At 37.7% G+C, this 27,387-nt stretch overlaps 3 protein-coding genes across 3 annotated transcripts in view; all 3 read left to right on the plus strand.

The window, feature by feature from the left end:
• Window positions 1-8,699, plus strand: part of stxbp2 (syntaxin binding protein 2) — a 34,122-nt gene extending 25,423 nt beyond the window's left edge. The window contains 4 exon segments of the mRNA NM_213289.1: window positions 2,132-2,230; window positions 2,327-2,412; window positions 6,172-6,332; window positions 7,899-8,699. Coding sequence (NP_998454.1) covers window positions 2,132-2,230; window positions 2,327-2,412; window positions 6,172-6,332; window positions 7,899-7,981 — 429 coding nt within the window. The 3' untranslated portion in view covers window positions 7,982-8,699.
• Window positions 8,700-11,224: 2,525 nt separating this feature from the next.
• LOC556170 (uncharacterized) overlaps window positions 11,225-27,387 on the plus strand; it is a 34,881-nt gene continuing 18,718 nt past the window's right edge. Inside the window, exons 1-6 of the mRNA XM_087245229.1 lie at window positions 11,225-11,724; window positions 11,807-11,933; window positions 15,474-15,649; window positions 16,884-17,060; window positions 17,158-17,272; window positions 24,151-24,311. Coding sequence (XP_087101355.1) covers window positions 11,719-11,724; window positions 11,807-11,933; window positions 15,474-15,649; window positions 16,884-17,060; window positions 17,158-17,272; window positions 24,151-24,311 — 762 coding nt within the window. The 5' untranslated portion in view covers window positions 11,225-11,718. The remainder of the gene's footprint in view (window positions 11,725-11,806; window positions 11,934-15,473; window positions 15,650-16,883; window positions 17,061-17,157; window positions 17,273-24,150; window positions 24,312-27,387) is intronic.
• LOC147846065 (uncharacterized) overlaps window positions 22,868-27,387 on the plus strand; it is a 700,063-nt gene continuing 695,543 nt past the window's right edge. The window contains exon 1 of the mRNA XM_087245230.1: window positions 22,868-23,037. The gene's annotated coding sequence lies outside the window, so the exon portion shown is untranslated. The remainder of the gene's footprint in view (window positions 23,038-27,387) is intronic.

Consider the following 27,387-nt stretch of genomic DNA (forward strand, 5'->3'; position numbering starts at 1 on the left):
TGTCTGTCTGTCTGTCTGTCTGTCTGTCTGTCTGTCTGTCTCTTGGTCGGTCGCTCCATGTGGGGGTTGTCTATCGATCAGTTAGTCTTGTCTGTCTGTTGGTCGGTCGGCCCATGTGGTGTTTGTCTGTCCGTCAGTTAGTCTTGTCTGTCTGTTGGTCGTCGGTCCATGTGGTGTTTGTCTGTTTATTAGTTGGTCGGTCTGTCTGTTAGTCGGTCAGTCCATGTGGTGTTTGTCTTTTGATCAGTTGGTCTGTCTGTCTGTTGGTCGGTTGGGCCATGTGGGGGTTGTCTGTTGATCAGTTGGACTGTCTGTTTTTTGGTCGGTCGGTCCATGTGGTGTTTTCTGTCTGTCCGTGGGATCAGTTGGTCTGTTTTTCTGTTGGTCGGTCAGTCCATGTGGTGTTTGTCTGTTGATCAGTTGGTCTGTCTGTTGGTCAGTTGGTCCATGTGGTGTTTGTCTGTTGATCAGTTGGTCTGTCTGTCTGTTGGTCGGTCTGTCCATGTGGAGGTTGTCTGTTGATCAGTTGGATATGTCTGTCTGTTGGTCGGTCGGTCCATGTGGGGGTTGTCTGTCGATCAGTTAGTCTTGTCTGTCTGTTGGTCGGTCGATCCATGTGGTGTTTGTTTGTTGATCAGTTGGTCTGTCTGTCTGTTGGTCGGTCTGTCCATGTGGAGGTTGTCTGTTGATCAGTTGGATATGTCTGTCTGTTGGTCGGTCGGTCCATGTGGGGGTTGTCTGTCGATCAGTTAGTCTTGTCTGTCTGTTGGTCGGTCGATCCATGTGGTGTTTGTTTGTTGATCAGCTGGTCTGTCTGTCTGTTGGTCGGTCTGTCCATGTGGAGGTTGTCTGTCGATCAGTTGGATATGTCTGTCTGTTGGTCGGTCGGTCCATGTGGGGGTTGTCTGTCGATCAGTTAGTTTTGTCTGTCTGTTGGTCGGTCGCTCCATGTGGGGGTTGTCTGTCGATCAGTTAGTCTTGTCTGTCTGTTGGTCGGTCGGTCCATGTGGTGTTTGTTTGTTGATCAGCTGGTCTGTCTGTCTGTTGGTCGGTCGGTCCATGTGGGTGGTTGTCTGTCGATCAGTTAGTCTTGTCTATCTGTTGGTCGGTCGGTCCATGTGGGTGGTTGTCTGTTGATCAGTTAGTCTTGTCTGCCTGTTGGTCGGTCGCTCCATGCGGTGTTTATCTGTTGATCAGTTGGTCTGTCTGTCTGTTGGTCGGTCGGGCCATGTGGGGTTTGTCTGTCGATCAGTTGGACTGTCTGTTTTTTGGTCGGTCGGTCAATGTGGTGTTTTCTGTCTGTCCGTGGGATCAGTTGGTCTGTTTTTCTGTTGGTCGGTCAGTCCATGTGGTGTTTGTCTGTTGATCAGTTGGTCTGTTTGTTGGTCAGTTGGTCCATGTGGTGTTTGTCTGTTGATCAGTTAGTCTTGTCTGTCTGTTGGTCGGTCGGTCCATGCGGTGTTTATCTGTTGATCAGTTGGTCGGTCTGTCTGTTGGTCGGTCGGTCAGTTAAATGTTTGTTAGTTTGTCTGTCTGTTTGTTGATTAGTCAATCTGTCTGTCAGTCGGTGTGCTGTTTGTTTGTTTTTGTATGTTGATCTGTCTGTCTGTCAGTCGGTTGGGTCAGTCAGTCCTTCTGTCTGTCAATCTGTCTGTTGGTGGGTCAGTCAGTCAACTGGTCGGTGTGACTGTAGTCTGTCTCTCTGTATCTGTCTGTTGGTTGGTTTATGTGCTGTTTGTCTGTCTTTATGTCTGTTTATTGGTTGATCAGTCGATCTGTGTTGGTCGATCTGTGTGTCTGTGTGCTCTCTGTCTGTCAGTCAGTTGACCGGTCAGTTTTTTGACTGTCTTTCTCACTTTGTTTCTATCTATCTGCCTGTCATTGTTTGTCTGTTTGTGAGTTAGTCAGTCGACCGGTTGGTTTTGTCTGTCGTCTCTCTCTCTCCGTCTGCCTGTCTGTTTTTCTATATGTTGATTGGTTGATCTGTCTGTCTTTCTGTACGTTCATTGGTTAGTCATGTCTTTCCCTAATCAACAATTATCATAATTATGTGGCACAAGTTCATAGTGTGTGGCTGAAGATTAGTGTGCTAACAGGTTTAGAGCAACATGTTCTCTGTCATGTGTTTCAGGGTGCTAATTCTGGAAAGAGTCTGCCTGACAGGAAAGAGCGCACAGAATCTACATATCAGCTCTCCCGCTGGATACCCGTCCTGAAAGATGTGATGGAGGTCAGCAAACTCTATTATTATTATTATTATTATTATTATTATTATTATTATTATTTAAGTATTATTATGCTTATGTAAATTGATGTTTCTCTGCAGAATATCATTGATGACAAATGTGACAGGAAGCAGTGGCCATTCCTGTCTGAGCCTGCACCCATCACCACCACCGCAACTACAGTCAGGTACTTGCTCCTACAACTCCGCCTCACTAAAATGATTCATCACACATGCATTGTCCAATTGTACAATTGAAAAACACTCAAGTAAAAAAAAACGATTGTAATTTTGCATCCATTTTCAAACTCAAATTGTGGATAAATGTAATTCAGTCATAATTGGGATTATCATATTACATTGCTGAGTTTGCTTGTTGTGGAAAAAACAGAAATTCAATTATGAAATAAACAAATGATTGATACATTTGTGGATATAGAGCAAATGTTTATATTTGTACATTTATTTAGTTATTTCAGGGTTTCCTTAAAGTCTTAAATTCACTTAAATATTGTGCTGTAGGTCTTAAATCATTTTAAACAAGTCTTAATTTTCCACGAGAAGCCACCCAATTGGGTCAACACCCATCCAATCACTAACATTCCATCTCAATAAAAGTTTTAACAAGAGATTATTTATTAACTCTTATTTACTAACTCTATTTATATTTCCATTTATAAACATAGGGTTTAATTATCTTCCTTACTATAACATTTGTTTTAAATGTTTTTTAATTTTTTTATTCAGTTTTTACTGAGCCATTAGAAAAAAAATCTCTAGCATTTAACCTTGTGTAAGTCTGAAATTTCATTCCTAATGGTCTTAAAAAGTCTTAAATTTAATTTGATAAAACCTGTAAAAACCCTGTAGTTATATAGTAGTTAATACATTATCTAAATATGTATTCATTTGTAAATATACAGTTATAGTTTTCTGCATTTTATATATTTGTAAACACTTATTTGTAATATTGTTTTTTTTTAATTGACCTCTACGATTTGTTTTTATTCATGTATTCAGATTACTTTCACTAAAAAGCCACTATCTGAACAAAAAGCTGTGAAAATCTGGATCAGATTAAGTGTGACTAAATAAACAGAGGTCAAGTCCATCAACTCTCTCCATATTTCATTATGTAATGTTTATTTTTATGTGCATTCATAAGCTGTTTAATGTTTGATATTTACATTAGTTTACATGTAAATGAGCAACTCTACTACTGGTTGCTTTTTTATCACTCTACAAACATGGTTCACTGGCAAATTGAGTCAGTGGCAGGGAAAGAGTTGAAGATTATTTCACTGTCAGAATTAAAATGTACTAATAATGTACTCATCACCTCAATGGACAGCCAGTGAGCCTTGACCATTACTTTGTTTCTTTCTGTCAAACAGAAATGACATGTTATGAGCAAAACAATCCACCATTATTTTTTCGGTATAGTGGACTTATGGTGCTCAGTGGTTCTACTTCCAAAAAACAAAATTTTTTTCCCTCTTAGTATGACATTTGAACCACATTTGCGAAACTTCATTGCCGATCTCAGCCAGTCATATTAGTCTGTTTTGGATGAATTTCAGATTTCGAGAGAGGCTGGATTGGATCAATACAGGCTAAGTTCTAAAGCCCTGCTCACATTGTGAGATTTTAGCTTTGATTTTGCCATCTGAGACAAATTTGAAAAGATTCCTGAAATCCTATGCTTAAGCTGTGATCTTTAATCTTTGGTTTGACATGTTCATGTTTGCGATCAGTTTTTTCCTCTGATGAAGTTTTTTAATGTCTGAAGATTTCAGACACTTTCATACAGTGTGACTATAGCTGCGATGAGCGTCAACCCAAGCACCAATAGGAGCACCGAATCTGATGACACAATCCATGTGACAATTCAAATGACTGCAGGGAAATGTCAAAATTGCAGCTACAGATTGTTTACCATTGCTGTGAGGAGTCATTTCAGAATGTGGGTTAGTGAAAGTGTCTCGGATAGATGAAGTCAAACTCCGGGGGAGTTTTCTTCAGTCTTTGGCGCATCTTCATTGTCGTTCAGTCTGACATTATGACAGCTGAGATCTTACAGTGTGACATGGAGCAATGTTCATGCAGTCTGACAAGCTGCAATCGTTTAAGATTAAAAAAAATTCGTAGTGTGAGCCGGCCTTTAAACATAGATCTCAAACTGGATTCCTGCTGCTTCTGCACAGTTTTGCTCTCATCCTATCAAACACAGCTGATCCAACTAATCAAGGTGTTCAAGACGACGGCTGTTTCTCAGTTCCAAGAAATCAGAGAACGGACTTGCGTTTTTGTGGAGACCAGTCTTTCCAAGTTTCCTCGAAAAAACAAACTCTGGAGACCACAAGAACAGAGAACGCGTCCTGTGACAAATGAGATTCTGCGTTCTTCCCTGGTTCTTCCTGATGGTCACATGACCGTCACACGTTTTTAATGGAATATTATTTAAACATTACAGCAGGGGTAACCAATCCCGGTCCTGGAGGGCCAGTGTCCCTTCAGGGTTACACTCCAGCTTGCCTTAACATACCTGCCTGGGTGTTTTAAGTATACCTAGTGAGACCTTGATTAGCTTGTTCAGGTGTGTTTGATTAAGGTTGGAGCTAAAATCTGCAGGGCACCGCCCCTCTAGGAACAAGTTTGGTGACCCCTGCATTACAGCATTCATGCAATGAGTTATTGTTTTTCCCCTTTTCACAATATATACTATGCAAAAAAAAACTTACAAATATGTTGCACAATACAAATAAAACTAATTTTAATATGAATTTCAGCAAATAAACGCCCTTAATGCGTGTATGCCTCTATTAAGATTTTTCTGGTAATATTTACTTTTATCATTTCAGTTAGGGAAACTCCTGAGGTAAATAAGTTATACTCCGAACTTAATTAATAAATCTATATGAAATGCTGCACTTCTCACCTCCTTATTCATCTGCAATGACTTCTTGATATCAAGAGCACATCCGGGAACTTTGGCGTACTCCGTTCTTTTTCAGTTTTGGAACTTAACTTTGGCAGTTGATGATAACACATGTTACATGAGGATGCAAGAATGCTGAAGAACGCATATTGAGAAACAGCCTAGAGACTGTTAGGCAGGTGTGAGTTGGAGCTAAACTGTGCAGAACTGTGGCCCTTCAGAAAAAAAAGTTTGAGACCATTGCTCTAATGATCCTAGCTGAGAAATAAGAGTCTTACTGAGCAATGCAATCAGTAAAAATAATCATTTATACACTTTCTGACTATAAAAAATTCGCCACTGAATCTGTCTGTGTCCTTTCAGTAACTGAATATTGATTTTAGTTTATTAACAGCTAAAGTCAAAATTATTAGCTCCTGTGATTTATTTATTTATTTATTTATTTATTCATTTATTTATCCAATTATTCATTTATTTATTCATTTATTTATTTATTCATTTATTTATTTATCCATTTTTTATCAAGTTATGTTTAACAGAGCAAAGACTTTTTCACAATATTTTCTATAATATTTTTTTCTTCTGGGGAAAGTCTTATTTGTTTTATTTTGGCTGAAATTAAAGCTTTCTTAAAATTTTGTTAAAACCATTAAACATCAATATTATTAACCTCTTTAAGCTATATTTTTTCCTATTGTCTACAGAACAAACCATCATTATACAATGACTTGCCTAACTTGCCAAGTTAAGCCTTTTAAATGTCACTTTAAGCTGAACACTAGTATCTTGACAAATATGGTAAAATATTATTTACTGTCATCATGGCAAAGATAAAATAGATCAGTTATTAGAGATTAGCAATTAGAACTCTTGTGTTTAGAAATGTGTTAAAAAAATATCTTCTCTCCATTAAACAGAAATTGGGTAGAAAAATATATACACAGGGGCTAATAATTCTGTCTACAACTGTGTGTATGTGGTGTGACGTGACTCTTGAATCTCATTGCAGCAGCGCACGGTTTGGACACTGGCACAAGAACAAGTCTGCCACAGAGTACCGCAGTGGCCCTCGCCTCATCATCTTCGTGATTGGAGGAGTCACACATTCAGAGATGCGCTGCGCTTATGAAGTGACCCGCGCCACTGAGGGCAAATGGGAGGTTCTGATCGGTAAGAGGAAAACACTTAAGTGAAAACTTAAAGAAATCACTTCAGCTTGTCCTAACTAGTGTTGGAATATCTAATCAAAGCGTGTTCAATAGAAAAGGTCAGGAGAGGGTTTTCTTCAATGTTAAAAATCTTAATAATTTATTAGATACAAATAATTCATTACAGCCACAGAGTTCTGGTGTTCTCAATGCAATGCAAGAATTACATTCAGGAGGTGCGCAACAGTTTTCAATTGCTGACTTCAACTTTTATAGGCAGCTGATATTGACAGGTGGAGTTTAGAGTAATTCATCACTTGTCAATCATTCTGCAATCCTTCATTGGCCGCACCCATACATACATCCTCTTTTTCTACGAATTCCCTGCACAATGTTAAAAGCATCAGACTTCTCAACTGCAAATATTCTGTGTTCACTTTCAACCCGTCTCTGCTCACAGGAAGTTTAGCTGCAGAGCTCAAGTTAATTTTAGACAGTCAGGCCTTTGGATTTTTATCAGCTTCATCTACTTCTGCAAAAATGCTTCATTAGTATGCAAGGCGTATCACACTCAAGAAAAGTTCAGCTAATATATCACCTTTAATCAACACAAATATAATTGTTTAATGAAAAGAAAAAGAGACAAAAATAATTAAAAATTTTTTTTTCCACCATTAGATTCATTCAGTTTCATTGTGAATTCTTCCCAAACAGTTATTTACGTCAAATTGTGAAATTATATTCATATCACAAAATTCACTCATTCATTTTTCTTCGGCTTAGTCCTTTTATTCATTGTTGGTCGCTACAGTGGAATGAACCGCCAACTCATCAAGCATACATTTCACGCAGCGGATACCCTTCCAGCTGCAACCCTGCACTGGGAAACACCCATACACTCTAATTCCCACACATACACTATGGCCAATTTAGTTTACTCAATTCACCTATAGCGCATGTCTTTGGACTGTGGGGGAAACCAGAGCACTTGGAGGAAACTCACGCTAACATGGGGAGCACATGCAAACTCCAGACAGTAAGTTGGCCAGCCCACACAGTGTTGGCCAGCCCAGTAACCAGTTTAAACATTATTGCGCATGTCTGGGGTAAAATGATGGAGGAAGCATGAAGGATTATTCCAAATAATCTTGATGAATTCTGGGAGTCCTGCAAAAACGCTTTCTTTGCCATTCCAGATGACCATTAATAAGTTATTTGAGTAATTGCAGAGATGTATGCAGTCCTTCAAGCTCATGGGAGTCACACACAATATTAATTATTTTTTCCACTGCAGACCTTACTGTCATAATGAAATAATTAAAAATCAAGGCATGCTCATATTTTATTTTGGTAAAATAGGCGTAATCTAGGGGCCTTTGCCTTTTATATAAGCCACTTCTGATATCAAATGATCAACTAGAAGTCAAATTATTATTTGTTGTTCCTAAAACTCAGATAGGCGACAAGACTTTTGTCAGGTATTTTAGGTTTCAATAAGTGTAGCGCTGCTCTATAAAAAAAAAATGTACATTCACAACCTCACAGAAACATTGTAGTTTAAAATGTCAAATGTGTTTTTGTTCTCCAGGATCGTCTCACATTATTACTCCAACCAGCTTTCTGAATGACCTGAAGGAGCTGGACGCGTCTGCAACAAGTGTTGCACAGTAACCCCCTCTCACAGATTCATCCCACATGTGAACATTAAGAGTTTCTCCAATGACCAGTGAAAAAAAGACACATTTTAAATCTGCCTCACTGATTATTTGCTGTCTTTTAAAGTAATGATTTTAATTACGCAAATTAACTGGTGGTATATGTGTGTGTATATATATTCATGACCTATGCTTAATTTAAAAGAACAATTATATGTAAGACCACATATGTGAACGTAATTAGAATTCTGAGGCTGGAAATTGTCCACATAAATGGATTAAATCTCGCTCCGCTCCATTGAAATGCCAGTCCTGTCAAGTTTTGATGTGATTTAAGGACTTCTTTAGACCTGCACACTGGAACGAATGATCACACTGGATTTAGAGATATTATCTATCGCCTTGTGATTTATCATAAAGAATATACATTTTTATCTTACTTTAAAACTGCCAATGTGAAAACTTAAGGTATTTAAGATGAGGCTGTTTGTAGTAGAGCTGTCCAATTTTGATTTCCAGTCAGGTTTGGTTATATCTGCCTCTCTTGGTGAAGGGATGAAATGTGTCATCTCAGTATATATACAGTATGTCTTTTTTGTTTGTTATGCTCTGAACTTGTGCACTTTTTTTCTTATACTGTTACTGTATCACATATAGATGGATGTGGTTCACTGGGTCTATTTGTCTTTTGTTTCTGTTAACATTAATTCTAAATAAAATTTGCTTATACCTCATTCTAGATGGCTTGCAGGATGCATCATCATGCAGTCAGTTTACTGTTTAGTTTAACATATTGGGTTTTTAAGGGTTTATTCTGAGTTGAGACTATGATTTTAAGTGAGAATATTCATCTTTTTTAGAAATAGGCACATTTCACAAGTCAACTGGGGTTAAAAAGTTTAGTTTACCATTATTAAATTGATTCAGCTGTTCTTTGAGTCTAGCGGGAGCACTTTTAGCATTAGACGATTAGCATCACGCTAACACATTCAAAGCTGTTTTGATAGTTTTTCTATTTAGCGCTTGAATCTTCTGTAGTTACTATTTATATTAAGGACAAAGGATAATGCTAAATTTAATACTTTATAAGTTCATATGTCTAGGAAATATGCCATTGTAAAAACAATTAAGGAACTTTGTTGCTGTACCATGCTAGGAAATTGGGCAACAGCACTGTTATACACTCACTTTATCGGGTACGCCTATCCAACTGCTTGTTAACGCAAATGTCTGATCAGCCAATCACATTTCAGCAACTCAGTGCATTTAGGCATGTAGACATGGTCAAGACGATCTGTTGCGTTTCAAATCGAGCATCAGAAAGAGGAAGAAAGGTGATTTAAGTGACTTTGAATGTGACATGGTTGTTGGAGCCAGACGGGCTGGTCTGAGTATTTAAGAAACTGCTGATCTACTGGGATTTTCACGCACAACCTTCTCTAGGGTTTACAGAGTTCTTTGGGTGCAAATGCCTTGTTGATGCCAGAGGTCAGAGCAAAATGGCAGACTGTTTCGAGCTGATAGAAAGTCAACAGTCCAACCTTTAGGCAGATGGGCTACAGCAGCAGAAGACCACACTGGATGCCACTCCTAAGAACAGGAAACTGAGGCTACAAATGGCACAGGCTCACTAAAATTGGACAATAGAGATTGGAAAAATGTTGCCTGGAGTGCTGAGTCTTGATTTTTGCTGTGGTAGGGATGGTAGGGTCAGAATTTGGTGTCAACAACATGAAACATGGATCCATCCTGCCTTGTATCAATGGTTCAGGCTGCTGGTGGTGGTGGTGATTCAATTAAATTAAACTCAGCTTTATTTGTATAGTGGTTTTACAATGTAGATTATGTCAAAGCAGCTTCACATAAATGGTCATAGTAACTGGATCAGGGTAGTTTAGTTTTTAGTGTTTAAGTTCAGTTCAGTTTAGCTCAGTTCAGTGTGGTTTGAAATCATGAGTCCAAACAATGAAGAGCAAATTTATCAATGTGTAGCTCTACAGATCCTGAACCATGCAAGCCAGTGGCGACAGCGGAGAGGGAAAAAAAACTTCACCAATAGGAGAGTGAAGAAAAAAAACCTTGAGAGAACCAGACTCAATTCAGCACGACCATTTTAATTTCTCTGCTGATGATGGTGGTGTAATGGTGCGTGGGATTTTTTCTTGACTCACTTTGGACGCATTAGTACATTGTGTCAATACCACAGCCTACCTGAGTATTCTTGTTGGCCATGTCCATCCCTTTGTGACCACACAGTGTACCCATCTTCTGAACACGCCATGTCAAAGCTTGAATCATCTCAGACTGGTTTCTTGAACACGACAATGAGTTTACTGTACTCAAATGGCCTCTGCAGTTACCAGAGATCAATCAAATAGAGCACCTTTGGGATGTGGTTGAACGGGAGATTTGCATCATGGACAAATCTGCAACAATTGCACGATGCTATCATGTCAATATAGACCCAAATCTCTGAGGAATACTTCCAGTGCCTTGTTTAATCTATGCCACAAAGGATTAAGCCAGTTCTGAAGGCAAAAGTGGGTTCAACTCAGAATTAGTAAGGTGTACCTAATAAAGTGGCTGGTGAGTGTATATAATTGCAATGGCAACAATGTTTCATAAATTATTGTTCTGGAATGATAGTATTGTTACTAGCTTTATCGACCTAGAAAATAGCAACTTTTCATTTTTTATCTGTCATACGATATAATTACAGAAGAGTGTGGCTTTTAATAGGAAACTTATCTGATCATTTTTTTTTTACTTTTTTTTTTTTTTTTTTTTTTTTTTTAGAGGATTATGTTTATGGTCTAATCTGATTCAATAATTTATGCTAAGCTAAGCTAAAAGTGCTTTTGCCAGACCCACTTACTGTAAATAGTGGTAAAAACGCAACTGTTTAATTGTAGGTGACTTGTAAAATTGTTTATTTGCAAATACGTAAGTGGAGTGTTCAATGCTTTAATCGATGAAGGATGTGTTAAATTAACCAAAAGAGGCTTCAAACAAATACTTCTTAAAATTTCAAATACTGTGCCCTTTAAATGAGATCTTGGTTGTAAACTTTACTAAACATCTGTCTGAAGCACACACTATTTATTTTGACTTCATGGGGTTCATAATTAGTATTTAAATTTTTTAAATATCACTATAAAAATATATAAAATATAAAAAATATATGATATTAATATTATTAGTAATATTTTTTGTTATTATTATTCTATACTTTGTACAAATGTGTAACTGCAAATCCGTCAGCTGAGTTCTTGGCTGAAATAGAGACAGCGCTTTGTTTAAGCCTATTGTCTGCAGGTTTGCAGAAATCCATTAATCGCTTCCATAGAGTTATGAACCTAAACACAGAATGACGGTGAGTGTCAGGAGGTCCCGCTCAGAGATATTGATGTCACCGCGCAAATGATTGTGGTCCCACATGATAAAAGATGATGATCGCTGCATGATAGAGCGGATTAACGGTTTTTATCTGGGATTAAAGACGGAGCCTGTCTAGGTTTCCTAATGGCTGTGGGTTTATATTGCGGAGCTTAAGACCTTCTGAAAGCTCTCCATCATCACTTCTCAGAGCTTCACTTCAGTCACCACCGCACAACTTTGAACATAAGTACTGAACTGTACGATGACCGGCGTTTTAATGGGTGTTTTGAAGAGCTGTGCTGTGATATTTGTATTTTTAAACGAGGAATATTTTGAAGAAGATTGAGGACTAGGAGAAGATCTGCGGCGGATAATATGGAGGTATTTTATTTGTTATTAATTGATGGAAATGAATAGGTAAGGATGTATTGTACTACAGAGTTAAATGCGTTTGTGTTGACAGGAAGTTACAGCCGAGCAGGATGAGCTGCTTACTATTGTCAGTAACGGTCAGCGAGGAAGAATGGAGGACCAGCGCTGCACTTTGACTCCGATAACAAAAACTCGACAGGTTCACGCCAACAACTCAGGTCAGAAACTTACGCTATCAACACACGACCAAATTATTTAAAAGTTTAACGGTGTCTTTACTTTTAAAGGGGTTGTTCACCCAAAACTGAAAACTCACTGTCATATACTCATCATCTAACTTAATACTTGTTCCAAACCTGTTTCTTTCTTCTGTTGAACACAGTTACACAAATTAAGATAGTTTGAAGAATGATGAAAAAACAACCTTTGACTTTAATAGTATATTTGTTCCAACTATTGATGGCTGTTGATGATTGTTAATGGCTGTCAAAGGGATAGTTCACCCAAAAAAATTTATTTCAAACCTGTTTGAGTTTCATTCTTTTGCTGAACACAAAGCAAGATGTACTGATGTTGGAAAAACAGCCATTCACTTATATTTTGTTCTTACTATGAATGTCAAGTACTGCTTTTTCCAACAATCTACAGAATATCTAGTTGTGTTTAACAGAAGAAATAAACCAATAAATGTTTGTAACCTCTTCACTGGAAGTAATGAACATTTCGCCTTTTGGCTGAACTGTCCACATATTAGCATTTACAGCAAAATAACTGAGGTGACGTTGACTTTTAAAAGGCCAAGGCTAACAATCACAGTGAGATGAGTGTTTTCGAATAGTTTGTTTGCATACACAAATGAGGCAGTCTAACTAAATATGCACTAATTTGCATACATTTTCAAAATAAAAGTAGGTTCAAAACTCTCGGTTAATTTTGTTGACATATTAAAGATCTGTACAGAGTCAATTTCAGCTAATTTATCAGTCATGAATTGGGAATTAACGTCTTTTAGGGAAATATATAATGAGGTGTTTTGTTATTAGATGTTCTACATATAACTCAAATAATGTTTCATTTATTCTGTAAAAGCTTTGATAACAGTATTAATGTCTAGAAATATAATTGCGTTCTGAAAATCCTGGATTGTTACAAGTTCCCCAATGTTGGGTCAAATAGTCAAATCCAATGTTGGTCTAATTTTTTCTATTAAATTAATATTTCACTTACAATTAAACTGAACGATTGGTTTTGTCCATATTTGACCCAATGTTGGATTGTAACAAAAAAATTTTTTTAGTTTAATAGTTTGTAATGGTTATTTTAGTATCATTGAGATAATATTAGGTTTTATTCATTTAATTAGTTTGAGTTTTTTTTATAAGTTTTTTTTTAAAGTAGTTTTACTAATTTAGTACATCAAGCATACTTCTCAAGCTCGATTCCTGGAGGGCCACAGCTCGGCCCAGTTTTGCTTCAACCCTAATCAAACACAGCTGATTCAACTAATCAAGGTGTTGAAGACAGAGACTATTAAGCAGGTGTGAATTGGAGGTGGTTGAAGCTAAACTATGCAGAGCCGCGGCCCTTCAGGAATAGAGTTTGAGACCATCGGTTATTAGTAAAGTCTGTTATAGCCCCGCTATGTAAGGGAGTAGATGGAAATATATGTATGTAAAGTACAGCATGCAATTAAATTTTTTTTTACATTATTTTCCTCTAGTGTGATTGAAGGCATTAAAATCAACATGAGCATTTCCTTCAGAATTATAGTTGATTTATTATTATTATTATTATTATGATTATTGTTGTTTTCATTATTATTAATATTATTATTATTATTATTGGTATGACTGCAATACTATTTTCAAAATCTTCTTTTGCTAATAATTGGTCCTGATTTTAAAGTAATGATTAATAATGTTATATAATTTACTCACTCTCCACTTATTTTAAACCTTTAAACCAGATATTTTGAAGAATGCTGAATAATCAGGCAGCTGATAGTAACCACTGACTTGAATAGTATATCCCCCCTTCTATAGTTGGCAATGGTGTTTTCAGTTACCAACAGTCTTTAGAATATCTTCTTTTGTTTATCTGTTGTGTATATATTAAAGCGGCGACACAGTGGCGCAGTAAGTAGTGCTGTCGCCTCACAGCAAGAAGGTCCCTGGTCTGAGCCTCGGCTGGGTCAGTTGGCATTTCTGTGTGGAGTTTGCAGGTTCTCCCTGTGTTTGCGTAGGTTTCCTCCAGGTGCTCCAGTTTCCCTCACAAGTCCAAAGATATGCGGTACAGGTGAATTGGGTAAGCTAAATTGTCCATAGTGTATGTGTGTAAATAAGTGTGTATAGGTGTTTCCCAGTGATGAGTTGCAGCTAGAAGGGCATCCGCTGCATAAAAAACATGCTGCAAAAGTTGAAGGTTCATTCCGCTGTGGCGACCCCAGATTAATAAAGAGACTAAGCCGAAAAGAAAATGAATGAATATATAAAAGCTATATACTATATTAATATCTATTTTGTTTTCAAGAAAAGAAAGAATTTCATACAAGTACTTTCACTTTAGTCACAACAAGTCATAAAAGCTTTATTTTATTCATGGCCATTTTTTGCCCTTTATCTTGAAAGGGAAACAAAACTGAACAAACATATCATATTTTTCATTCATTCATTCATTCATTTATTTTCTTGTCGGCCAACTTATCCAGCAAGTTTTTACGCAGCGTATGGCCTTCCAGCCGCAACCCATCTCTGGGAAACATCCACACACACATTCACACACTCATACACCACGGACAATGTAGCCTACCCAATTCACCTGTTCCACATGTCTTTGGACTGTGGGGGAAACCGGAGCACCCGGAGGAAACCAACGCGAAGGCAGGGAGAACATGCAAACTCCACACAGAAACGCCAACTGAGCCGAGGTTCGAACCAGCGACCTTCTTGCTGTGAGGCGACAGCACTACCTACTGCGCCACTGCCTCCCCCCATATCATATTTTTATTGTTAAATTTGGTGCCACAAACACACAATACCATGTTTTAAATTTGACCCTGAGGACAAGTTATAGAAGCAAAAAAGCCTAAAATCTAAAAATCGTAGCGCTTTAAAAAAGCGTTAAACCCTGCCTTAACTAGGCATGGGCCGGTATAAGATTCTGACGGAATGATGACCTTGGATAAAAATATTACAGTTTTATGGTTTCGTGGTATTGTTATTACTGCTCTAAAATTATTTTTTTTAACTAAAACTTTTTCCCCTTTGAACACAATATATTTTATTTTAAAAAATATTTAAAATATTTTGTAACAGTAAACATGTCAGACTAAATAATTAAAATTAATTTTTGACTTCTGCTGTCTTAATTTATTTCAAAAACTGGAAGGGAATCCACAGCGTAAAACATATGCTGGATAAGTTGGTGGTTCATTCCGCTGTGGCGACCCCAGATTAATAAAGGGACTAAGCTGAAAAGAAAATGAATGAATACCTTAGGAATGGTATTGCTGAAAATATTGACGGTTTTAAAACCTTGACTTTTCCAAACCTCTTTGCAAAGTAAACCTTGAACACTGTTATCGTCCAATGACTTAACACTTTATTAGGTGAGGAACCATAAATCATAACTTTATCGACATTAATTATGTCACAAATGTTCAAAAGTCTTGTAATAACCCCCAATAACATGTTGGCTTTTCAAGTGAGTACCTTAATAAGTGCCATATTAAATTGTACATGTTTATGCCTCTGCACCAGATCCCGATGAGCTTTTTCAGCTCCTGGTGAAAAGCCAGTGTCAGCGATTAGATGAGCAGCGTGTGGCGCACAGTTCAATGCCAGGAATGGAGGCGTTCACCATCAGAGATCAGAAAGATGGAAATATGCTGAAGACTAACTTTGATCAGATTTGCAACATCGTCAGCAAAGCTCAGGTGAGATTTACATTCACTCATATACAGGATGTGTATATACAGAAAGCTTTTAATGTTTGATTGTACATGATAGTAAAGTTTCTTTTCTGCCATGTTAATGTCAAATAAATCAGTTCTCATGCCAGCTTGCTACTGTAAACAGAGGCTTGCAGCAGCTTGTTGCCACAATGAGTTCTTGTGATTGGTCCACTGCTTTGGAACTGACATCGATGAGTGGCGCTGTTTGTACATTTAGAAATTTTTTTTTAATGTGACATTACGTTTTAAAATTGTGGTGCTCATGTGCGAGGTTCTGCAAAATAAGCAAGAGTAATGGTTATGGATGTCCGTCTAAAGCATGTTTTTCTAGAAAAACAATGGAAAAGTAACGCATTGGTACAGGTTTCCTCCGGGTGCTCCAGTTTCGCCTACTGTCCAAAGACATGCGCTGTAGGTGAATTGAGTAAGCTAAATTGGCCGTATTGTATGTGTGTGAAAGAGTGTGTTTGAGTATTTCCCAGTGTTGGGTTGCAGCTAAAAGGGCATCCACTGCGAAATATATATGCTGGATACGTTGGCGGTTCATTCCCCTGTAGTGACCCCTGATTAATAAATTACGTTACCTACACGCGTCAGTTGCATTGCTTCACTCCCATTTTTGAATTCGCTCATGGTGCATCATGGGACAGTTTAGCGTCCATCATATGTGCACTTCAAATGAGAATCTCATTAGAAGTAGTAGGTCATGCTGTACTTGCGTTCGGCACACTGTTTTTCGAATTCTATGAATTCAAACATACTACATGGCTCGCATACTATATAGTATTTCTGTATATCGATTTCAGATGCAGAATATGGCAGGCTACAATTGTAGGTATGCAGATGTATTTTTTTTATTGACTGCCATCTACTGGCCTGGCATGCTTACTGCAACATTTCGAGAAATTTTTAGGTAGTGTGATTGAATTTTTCAAAAATTGTTTTCTAAACAATTTGATGATTTGAAAAACTTTTTAAAAATCCTTCAGTGTTGTGTCAATGTGCCCCTAAACATCTAGACAATCAGGATTTTTAGAGTATGTTTCACAATAATAAAAAAAAAAACCTGTTTCAAAATGTCATGTTGAGTTCAATCTTAATTTTTATTGCTCTTTGTGACATTTCTGAGGTAAAACTGTTTCTTAGATTACCAATTATTCATTGTTCAAGATCTGGAGAACAGACAGTTCTTAAAATGTATGAATCTGCCATGTAGAGTTTCAGGAAAAACTCAAAAGGAAGCCTGAACCCAGAGGCCTCAGGCTCTATCAGAAGAGCGAGCTTCAGTCCTCAAGCTTTAGCTGATGCAGAAGTTTACAGCACCCTGCCAGCCAGATCAGCATCATTCAACCCCATTTCAGACAAGAACAACATGGACTATGAAAATGTTCAAGTGAGTACAAATGTTTTACTTATCCTGGCCTCATGTACTTAAGCCACTGTTTTTAACTAAGTATAAAAGGCTGCTTTTCTTGTTGTTAATCCATCAGCGTGAGCAGGACCAGCTGTTGTGTCTAGTTAGTCAAGCTCAGCGTGGACGCATTGAGGAGCAGCGCTGCTCCATTAACCCCTTCGCACCTGGACATTCGGATAACACTCAGTCAGGTTAGTCTGGAATAATAAAGCTGTTGTAATTCAGTAAATTCATTAAGGTGCTTCTTTTATGCATTTCAAATATTTGCTATGTTTTGTGATGTGTATAGTATATAAAGCTGGCAGGAAATCAATTCTGCATGCATTCAGAGATTTTCAAAATGCATCACTATTTTCTGAGCTTAGTTTTTAACAGCAGATGGCACAAACTAGTCTAGTTTTTAACAGTAGATGCGCTCTAGGCTAGTTTTTAACAGCAGATGGCACACACTAGTCTAGTTTTTAACAGTAGATGCGCTCTAGGCTAGTTTTTAACAGCAGATGACACACAGTAGACTAGTTTTTTACAGGACATGATGCTGTAGGCTTGTTTTTAACAGTAGATGGCCCAAACTAGGCTAGTTTTTAACAGTAGACGTGCTTTAGGCTACTTTTTAACAGCCGATGGCACACGCTAGGCTGTTTTTTTTTTTTATAGTAGATGTGTTCTAGGCTAGTTTTTAACAGCAGATGGCACACAGTAGACTAATTTTTAACAGAAGATGATGCTCTAGGCTAGTTTTTAACAGCAGACGGCACACAGTAGACTAATTTTTAACAGAAAATGATGCTCTAGGCTAGTTTTTAACAGTAGACGTGCTCTAGGCTACTTTTTAACAGCAGATGGCACACACTAGGCTAGTTCTTTTTACAGTAGATGCGCTCTAGGCTAGTTTTTAACAGCTGATGACACACAGAAGATTTTTAACAGAAGATGATGTTCTGGGCTAGTTTAACAGCAGATGGCCTAAACTAGGCTAGTTTTTAACAGTAGATGTTCTCTAGGCTACGTTTTAACAGCAGATGGCACACACTAGGCTAGTTTTTAACAGAAGATTGTGCTCTAGGCTAGTTTTTAAAAGTAGATGGCCTAAACAAGGCTAATTTTTAACAGTAGATGTGCTCTAGGCTAGTTCTTAACAAAAAATGGCACGCTCTAGGCCAGTTTTTAACAGTAGATGGCAGTCTAGGCTAGTTTTTTCAACAGCAGATTGCACATTTTAGGCTAGTTTTTAACAGCAGATGGCCTAAACTAGGCTAGTTTTTAACAGTAGATGTTCTCTAGGCTACTTTTTAACAGCAGATGGCACACACTAGGCTTGTTCTTTTTACAGTAGACGTGCTCTAGGCTAGTTTTTAACAGCAGATGACACACAGTAGTCTAGTTTTTTTTTTTTACAGAAGATGATGCTGCAGGCTTGTTTTTAACAGTAGATGGCCCAAACTAGGCTAGTTTTTAACAGTAGACGTGCTCTAGGCTACTTTTTAACAGCAGATGGCACACACTAGGCTAGTTCTTTTTACAGTAGATGCGCTCTAGGCTAGTTTTTAACAGCAGATGACACACAGTAGACTAGTTTTTAACAGAAGATGATGCTCTGGGCTAGTTTTTAACAGCAGATGGCCTAAACTAGGCTAGTTTTTAACAGCAGATGGCCTAAACTAGGCTAGTTTTTAACAGCAGATGATCTCTAGGCTACGTTTTAAAAGCAGATGGCACACACTAGGCTAGTTTTTAACAGAAGGTTGTGCTCTAGTCTAGATTTTTAACAGTAGATGGCCTAAACAAGGCTGGTTTTAACAGTAGATGTGCTCTAGGCTAGTTCTTAACAAAAGATGGCACGCTCTAGGCCAGTTTTTAACAATAGATGGCAGTCCAGGCTAGTTTTTTCAACAGCAGATCGCACATTCTAGGCTAGTTTTTTTAACCGCAGATCGCACATTGTAGGCTAGTTTTTTTTTTCTTTTTTTTTTTCTTTCTTTTTTTTTTACAACCAATGGCACACTCTAGGCTAGTTTTTAACAGCACATGGTGCTCAAGGGCAGTGTTTCCCAACCTTTTTTTTGCCTGAGACCCCCTTTTCCCCTGGAGAATATTAAAAGGCCCCCCTCCACATTTAATGACAATATCGCTAGTATAAGTTTGCAATAGGATGTCAAAAAATTTTGTTTTTAAACAAATGATATGTTTATTACTATATCTAGATATGTTTATGCACAAATAATAACCTTATGTAAAATATGAAAGCAAAAACATCAGTAGGCCATTTGTAACTTAACAACATAAGCCTTTGGTGCCTTGCGATCAAAAACTGCTCTGGGCTTGTCTTATTAATTTGGACGGCATTATGCATTCCTTAGCAAGAACTTTGAAGCAGATAATGCACTGTGACTGGGTCAGGGACTCAGTAACGATCTTGGTTTTTCCTGCATTTCGTGTTTCCAGTGTTGCTAGCCCTGCGACCTGAAATGTTTGGAGCTTCCTCACCTGGGTCCTGTATGCTTGGGTCATTACAATTAGCTACTGAAGGCGAATCGTTTTGTTTGTAGAGGACAAATTACAAATCTGTCTGTTTTTTGCCAGCCAGGGGATGAAATGAATTAAGGCAGCATGATTGTTCTCCTAATTTTATTTAATTATTTTTTATTTAACCTTCAAATAACAAACAGGCATTTTTAACTTCCATTGTTAAACATTTATAACATTATAGCTAAGCAGCATATAATAAACAAAACAGTTCAAAATGATGATAATAATAATAATAATAATAATAAAAATAATAATTACACAAATAAACCTTAAATAATACAAAAGAAAATACATTATATTCAGGGGGGTCAGTCCATATAAGTTGACAAAAGCCTAGAGAGCAATTGTTCTCCTAATTGTCCACTGCTAAAAAAAATTTAAATATGATGTGACCCCCCACAGAGCTCGCTGAGGCCCCCTTGTGGGCCAGGACCCCACTGCTGGGAATCACTGTTCTAGGATAGTTTTAACAGCAAATGCTGCTCTCTACTCAGTTTTTAACAATAGATGGTGCCCTAGGATAGTTTTTAACTAAAAGATGGCAGGTTTCAGGCCAGTTTTTAACAGTATATGGCTTTCTAGGCTAGTTTTTAAACAGCAGATCGCACTTTCTAGGCTAGATTTTAACAGTAGAGGACACTCTAGGCTAGTTTTTAACAGCAGACGGTGCTTTGAGCTATTTTTAACAGCAGATGGCCCAAACTTGGCTAGTTTTTAACAGTAGATGTGATCTAGGCTAGTTTTTAACAAAAGATTGCACATTTTAGGCCAGTTTTAACAGTAGATGGCACTCTAGGCTAGTGTTTTTAAACTGATCGCTAATTCTAGGCTAATTTTTAACAGTAGAGGGCACTCTAGGCTAGTTTTTAACAGAAGATGGTGCTTTAGGCTATTTTTTAACAGCAGATGGCCCAAACTAGGCTAGTTTTAAACAGTAAATGTGCTCTAGGCTAGTTTTTACCAGTAGATGGCACTCTAGGCTAGTTTTTATCAGTAGAAGGCACTCTAGGCTAGTTATTAACCATAGATGTGCTCTAGGCTGGTTTTTAACAGTAGAAGGCGCTCTAGGCTAGTTTTTTAACAGTAGATGGGCTGTAGGCTAGTTTTTAACAGAGGATAATGCTCTAGGCTAGTTTTTAACAGTAGATGGCACTCTATGCTAGTTTTTAACAGAGGATGATGCTCTAGGCTAGTTTTTAACAGTAGATGGTGCTCTAGGCTAGTTTTTAACAGTAGATGGCGCTCTAGGCTAGTTTTTAACGGTGGATGGTCCTCTAGGCTAGTTTTAACAGTAGATGTGCTCTAGGCTAGTTTTTAACAGAGGATAATGCTCTAGACTAGTTTTTAACAGTAGATGTGCTCTAGGCTAGTTTTTAACAGAGGATAATGCTCTAGGCTAGTTTTTAACAGTAGATGTGCTCTAGGCTAGTTTTTAACAGAGGATAATGCTCTAGGCTAGTTTTTAACAGATGTGCTCTAGGCTAGTTTTTAACAGATGTGCTCTAGGCTAGTTTTTAACAGAGGATGATACTCTAGGCTAGTTTTTAACAGTAGATGTGCTCTAGGCTAGTTTTTTTTACAGTAGATGGCGCTCTAGGCTAGTTTTTAGCAGTAGATGTGCTCTAGGCTAGTTTTTAACAGTAGATGGCGCTCTAGGCTAGTTTTTAACGGTGGATGGTCCTCTAGGCTAGTTTTAACAGTAGATGTGCTCTAGGCTAGTTTTTAACAGAGGATAATGCTCTAGACTAGTTTTTAACAGTAGATGTGCTCTAGGCTAGTTTTTAACAGAGGATAATGCTCTAGGCTAGTTTTTAACAGTAGATGTGCTCTAGGCTAGTTTTTAACAGAGGATAATGCTCTAGGCTAGTTTTTAACAGATGTGCTCTAGGCTAGTTTTTAACAGATGTGCTCTAGGCTAGTTTTTAACAGAGGATGATACTCTAGGCTAGTTTTTAACAGTAGATGTGCTCTAGGCTAGTTTTTTTTACAGTAGATGGCGCTCTAGGCTAGTTTTTAGCAGTAGATGTGCTCTAGGCTAGTTTTTTTTTTACAGTAGATGGTGCTCTAGGCTAGTTTTTAACAGTAGATGTGCTCTAGGCTAGTTTTTACAGTAGATGTGCTCTAGGCTGGTTTTTTATAGAGGATGATGCTCTAGGCTAGTTTTTACCAGTAGATGTGCTCTAGGCTAGTTTTTAACAGAGGATGATGCTCTAGGCTAGTTTTTAACAGTAGATGTGCTCTAGTCTAGTTTTTAACAGAGGATGATGCTCTAGGCTAGTTTTTAACAGTAGATGTGCTTTAGGCTAGTTTTTAACAGTAGATGTGCTCTAGGCTGGTTTTTAACAGCAGACAGTATGTCTAGGCTTGTTTTTAATGGAAGATGGCACGCTCTATGCTAGTTTTTAATAGTAGATGGCATTCTAGGCTAGTTTTTAACAGCCATTTTCCCCACGATTCTCTCGTGTTTTACAGTACTATCCTGCTATAATCCCGTAAAGCTATTTTCCCGTGTTTCTCCCGAATTTTCAGTCTTTCTCTGGAGGAGGGCAAATTAACATTAAAAAGCAGATTATCCCTATTGACCTTATTCTAAAATGCGGAAGTGCGCCTGTTTTCTTAGAACTTCCGATTCAGTCGCCTATGGGAGAAATGACTAGGAATAATAAACGGCAGAAAATGGCCAAACTACTTGCTCAACAAACAAATGTTTGCATGACTACACAGACCAAGTAGCATATTTTAATAAGAAAATATTAAATTGCAACATCAAGCAGCGTAACGAGCAGTTGTTAACGTCAAAAAATGAATGGAAGTGAATGTGACCGGAAGTCGGGAGACAAAAAGATTCAAATGGCAGCGCCCGCTCGACAGCTGAGAATAAGGTGAATACATAAACAATAGCGCCGAACCACCAGGGGCCGCCCCTCGTTCTTAAATGTGAGTCTGTTCTGTGCTTTCGCTTTGTTAAGGCATGAAACACTTTAAGATTAATATAAAAATGGCAGGATTCCCTTCTTTATTACAGCTGCCGTCTCCCCTTCATATGCAATCCTCAAAACGGTGCAAGACTGTCAGCTGACGTGCTCCATAGTGATAAATAGACACTGTTTCTCAAACAATCTGTACAAGTTTCTGTGCAAGCGATTTGAAGCGGGTCGAAAGCCTGGGTTTTCTGTCCATGTTTAAACAGACATATACACAGAATTAATAATAATAATAATATCTAAAGATGTCGATCTTGGTGCGGTTTTTTTCAAACAACTAATTTTGTCCTAAATGAGCATAACAAGTTAGGAAAGCAATTGAATGCTTTCATTACAACGTTAGATGTGTGCATTTTTTTAAGTGACACCTCTGTTAATGTAATCAAATGAAAAAAATCTAAATAAATGAGATTCATTCGTTGCTCTTTAATCAGAATGTGTAAGTTATACAGCGAAGAAAAGGTTAATGAGATTTGATAACTTGATTCTATTTCTTTATAATAGCTATTAATTTTAATAAGCTAAATAAACATTTTGAAATTTTGGGATTTGGGGGGGGGGGGTGTGTGGTCTGGGCTTATGGTGGGCATATCCCATGATTTTCACATCGCAATGTTGACAGGTATGTACGAGGCTAGTTTTTTAAAAAACAGATGGCACACTGTATATGGGCTAGTTTTTAACAACACATGGTATGCTGTAGACTAGTTTGTAACAGGAGATGGCGTTTTAGGCTAGTTTTTAACAGTAGATGGTGCTCTAGGCCAGTTTTTAACAACAAATGGCATGCTTTAGGCCATTTCGTAACAGTAGATGGCGTTCTATGCTAGTTTTTAACAGTAGATGCATTCTAGACTAGTTTTTAAGAGCAGATGGCACGCTATAGGCTATGTTTTTAACAGCAGATGGTGTTGTAGGCTGGTTTGGGAGATAGTGCTGTAGACTAGTGTTTAATAGAAGATAACGTGTTGTTGGCTAGTTTTTAACAGCAGAAGCTTTGCTCTAGGTTAGTTTCTAACAGCACATGGTGATCTCAGCTAGTTTTTAAAAGAACATGGCCCTCTGGGCTAGTTTTTTTAACAGCAGACCATGCGCTAGGCTAGTTTTAAGCAGCAGATTTCAATAAAAATAAATTTAGAAAATTGCTGAATTGATTTCCAGAACAATACTTTGGCACAGCTCTAATAATGTACATTAATTTTTCCAGTCTTACTTCTTACACAAACCTATGTCGGTTTGTAACAAATTTGCATAATGCCAATGAATTGTGAACAACGTTTATTTAAAATCAGATATGTAATGTGTGGTATAAGAGGTGAATCAATCACAACAGTCTGAGCAAGATCTGACCAGTCAGAGCAGAATAGTGTCTTGGAAAAGAGGTTTAGAATGATTCTTAAATGAGAGGAAAAAAGCTGACGCTGAATGTTTTTTTATGAATAAATCAAGTGTCATTTGAGCTTGGATAGACAAACGATAGCATTATAGGAGCTTTTTAAAACAGAAAAGCTGTGAGTGAAATTTTCTTACAGTATTTTTTAACATCTTCTACACAGATCAAGAGGTGGAGAAGTTTTTTAAACTCATTGCTAACACCCAAAATCGACGGTTAGATGACCAGAGAGCAACGCTCAACCTATTGCCTGTGGTACAAACGCCTACTGGTATGACGACTCAGGAGTCAGATCAGCTCTTCAACATGGTCTCCAGATTACAGGTGAGCGATGCTTTAAGAGGTGCTATCATAGTTTATTTAACTCATTTATTCATTACTGCTCAAAGGTCAGGATGATTTAAAAGAAATGACTGCATTTATTCATCAAGTAGACATTAAAGGGGTAGTTCCCTAAAAATGCAAACCCCAAAACTGTTTTCCAGCAGCACCAGGCAATTTGTTTGTCTGATCAAATGCAACATGACACAGAATAATGCACTGCACTCCAACCAAATAGACAGGTTTGTAATCTAATTAACAAATATGAAACCTTTTAATTAAATGAATAAGAGCAGATGTTGAGAGTCACAGTTCTAACCATCATGTTTAAATATATGTTTGCTAGTTATCTTAATTTCTAGATCTGAGGTAAACTATCAAGTATCAGTATGGCAATAAATGTCACATAAAAAGGTATTCAGAAACAAATAACATTTAACCTTATTTAAAAGTTACAAATCTCAAAAATAACAGACCTAAGGCTGATTTATACTTCTGCGTTAAACGGCGGCGTATGCTATGGCGCTGACGCATAGCCCTTCGGCGTGGCCGTCGGCGTCGCTACGTGCACCTCTCAAAAATTGTAACTACACCTCGCAACAACGCGTATCGCAAGCTCTGTGATTGGTCGGCTTGGTATCGCTGACGAGTCTGGGCGCTGGACGCGAGCCCAATGGAGCGATTGTTTACAAGTGTGGAGTCCCGTGAAGGAGCTCCGGATGGAAAGTTTTGTTTTGTGTTTACCTCATCGTTAAAGTTGTTGCATGTCCGCCGGTTCCTGCCTCAAAATGAGCAAGTTTGAGCCACTTGTACATCCAGGAAGTATTCAGACAGCGTGCAGAAGTATAAATGCACAGCTACGTGCGTTGCATGCGCCGTGGGTCACGCCGGTCACTTGACGCAGAAGTATAAACCAGGCTTTAAAGGGCACCTATGATAAAAATCAATTTTTGTAAGCTGTTTGGACAGAACTGTGTGTTTGTATAGTGTGTCTACAGCAGCGGTCCCGTTAACCGAATAGTTTCCATCATTGACAGATTTTTTCCAGCAGTGATGGAAAAATCCGAAGGTGATCCGTCATTTTGACAGATTATTCTGAGGGTAATCTATTGTAAATTGTAGCTAACTGTAATTCCTTATCCTGTCCAGCTGATGGCGGTTGCCCTTCTTTTGTCTCTGCGTGTGCAGTTGCGAAAATGTCACAACAGCTGAGTGTGAGAAGTTTCTTTAAATGGCCAAATAGTTGTGATAATATTAATAATAAAGGTGAAAAAAGAGGAAGTGATTCAGTGGATGATGAAGAACAAACTCCTCAGTCGCCGACAGCTGTACGGGTCAACCAATCGGCAGCAAGTCAGGTGCTTTGGAGTGTGTTGTGAGCACTACCGAACGCAGAGGGGTGCAGCCACGCCCCTGGTGAAAAAGGAGCGCGTGCTGCAGTATTTATTCCATGTGAAACGAGTGCTTGAGGATCAGGAAATCACAAATTCAGAGAATCGAGCAAACTTCTAAACACTTCCTTAGGAGAAATGTTTCCTAACTACAAAGCGCTAGCTAAAGTGGCGCTAGTAATTTCGGTCCCCAGTGTGGCAGCAGAACGTGGCTTCAGCCTCCAGAACAAAATTAAATATCACGAGAAGTCGACTTTCCGAGGCAAAGACACATAATTTAATGACAATTGCCTCTGCATCAGTCTCCCTTGATGCGTTTGATTATGCACAGGCAAGCACCCAGTTCAGGTGAACGCAGGAGGAAGATGTGAGTTAAGGCAGATATTTTTGTTCAAATGTCAAATAGCCTAAATAAATAAATAATTTAGCCCATATGCTCGTCGTGCAAGTTCATTATTAAAATATGAATGAAAAAAGCGATTAAATAAAATGCAAATTAAATGACGATCAATAATAGGTTATGACGGAATTTTTACAACACTTTCCATCAAAATGACGGACAATGAGAAAATCTAACGCGACCTCTGGTACTCAGTCATATTGGAGTGATATAAATCCAACTAGTCTCTTTTTTTTAAATTTCCTGATGTCAAAATAGGACCCAAATCCCATTGATTTTGAGGTTCACCGCAACGTGAGTGTGGTTCCCCGCTCACTGAATGGGTGTCAATCAGACAGGCGCCATGTTTCTATAATAACACGTAATAATACACACATCTACAGAACATTTCTTTGCAAATAAACTAGAATTAAAATATTTGTTACAGAAGTTTTATAAGCTTAAAACATTTTTAAAACAGAGTATGTTTGAAACAAAGACAGTAAAATCACTACGTAAATCTTAACTGCTATAATCACTACGGCTGCATGGTGTCAGTAAACACACATATATATGTGTGTGTATGTGTACTGCAATTGGCATTTGAGTGAGACTTATCATTACAGAAAGTCTTGAATAAGCTCCACCGCAAATAAACTTACTTGGTATTTTTGACTAATGAGCTGTATTTCAGCTTCATCCAAGTCTGTTTCTATCCCTGACTGCTGTTTATCTGACGTTTTTATTTAAAGCCACAGGCTACAAAATAAGTTACAATGCATTCAGACACCAAAATGGTCAGATTCTGGAGACTATAATAAATAATCTGATGGAAGTTTTGAACAAAACTTTACAGACACTTTCTGCAGACACCAAAGGTTTATCTTACATCTTGTACAAGGGGTAAAATAGGTGCCCTTTAAAAATAATTAATCGCAAAACTTTTCATGATGTTGTAAGAATTTGAATCATTTCGCATTGGGGTGATTCTAGAATTGTGGGTACATTTTTCTTTTTCAGAAATAAAAACTTTGATGAAACGCTTTTGATTATATCAAGTTATCTCTTAGAATAATGTTTGTATGTGTATTTATGGACATTTTGACTTGAAAATAACTTCAAACAAATCCCACTATATCTAGTTTTGACAATCTCAGCCTCCTGAATTACACATTCAGCTATCAACATTAGGAAATAATTCGTTTAATTTTCATCTAATTTGTGTGTTTGCTCTGTTATAGTAAGATACGGTAAATAAACATTTGCATAAAGCATTTATTTTCTGTATTATTTGTAATTTCAGTTATAA

The sequence above is a fragment of the Danio rerio genome, chromosome 3 (assembly GCF_052040795.2).
Source record: "Danio rerio strain M-AB ecotype USA chromosome 3, GRCz13ab, whole genome shotgun sequence".
NCBI classification, from domain to species: domain Eukaryota; kingdom Metazoa; phylum Chordata; class Actinopteri; order Cypriniformes; family Danionidae; genus Danio; species Danio rerio.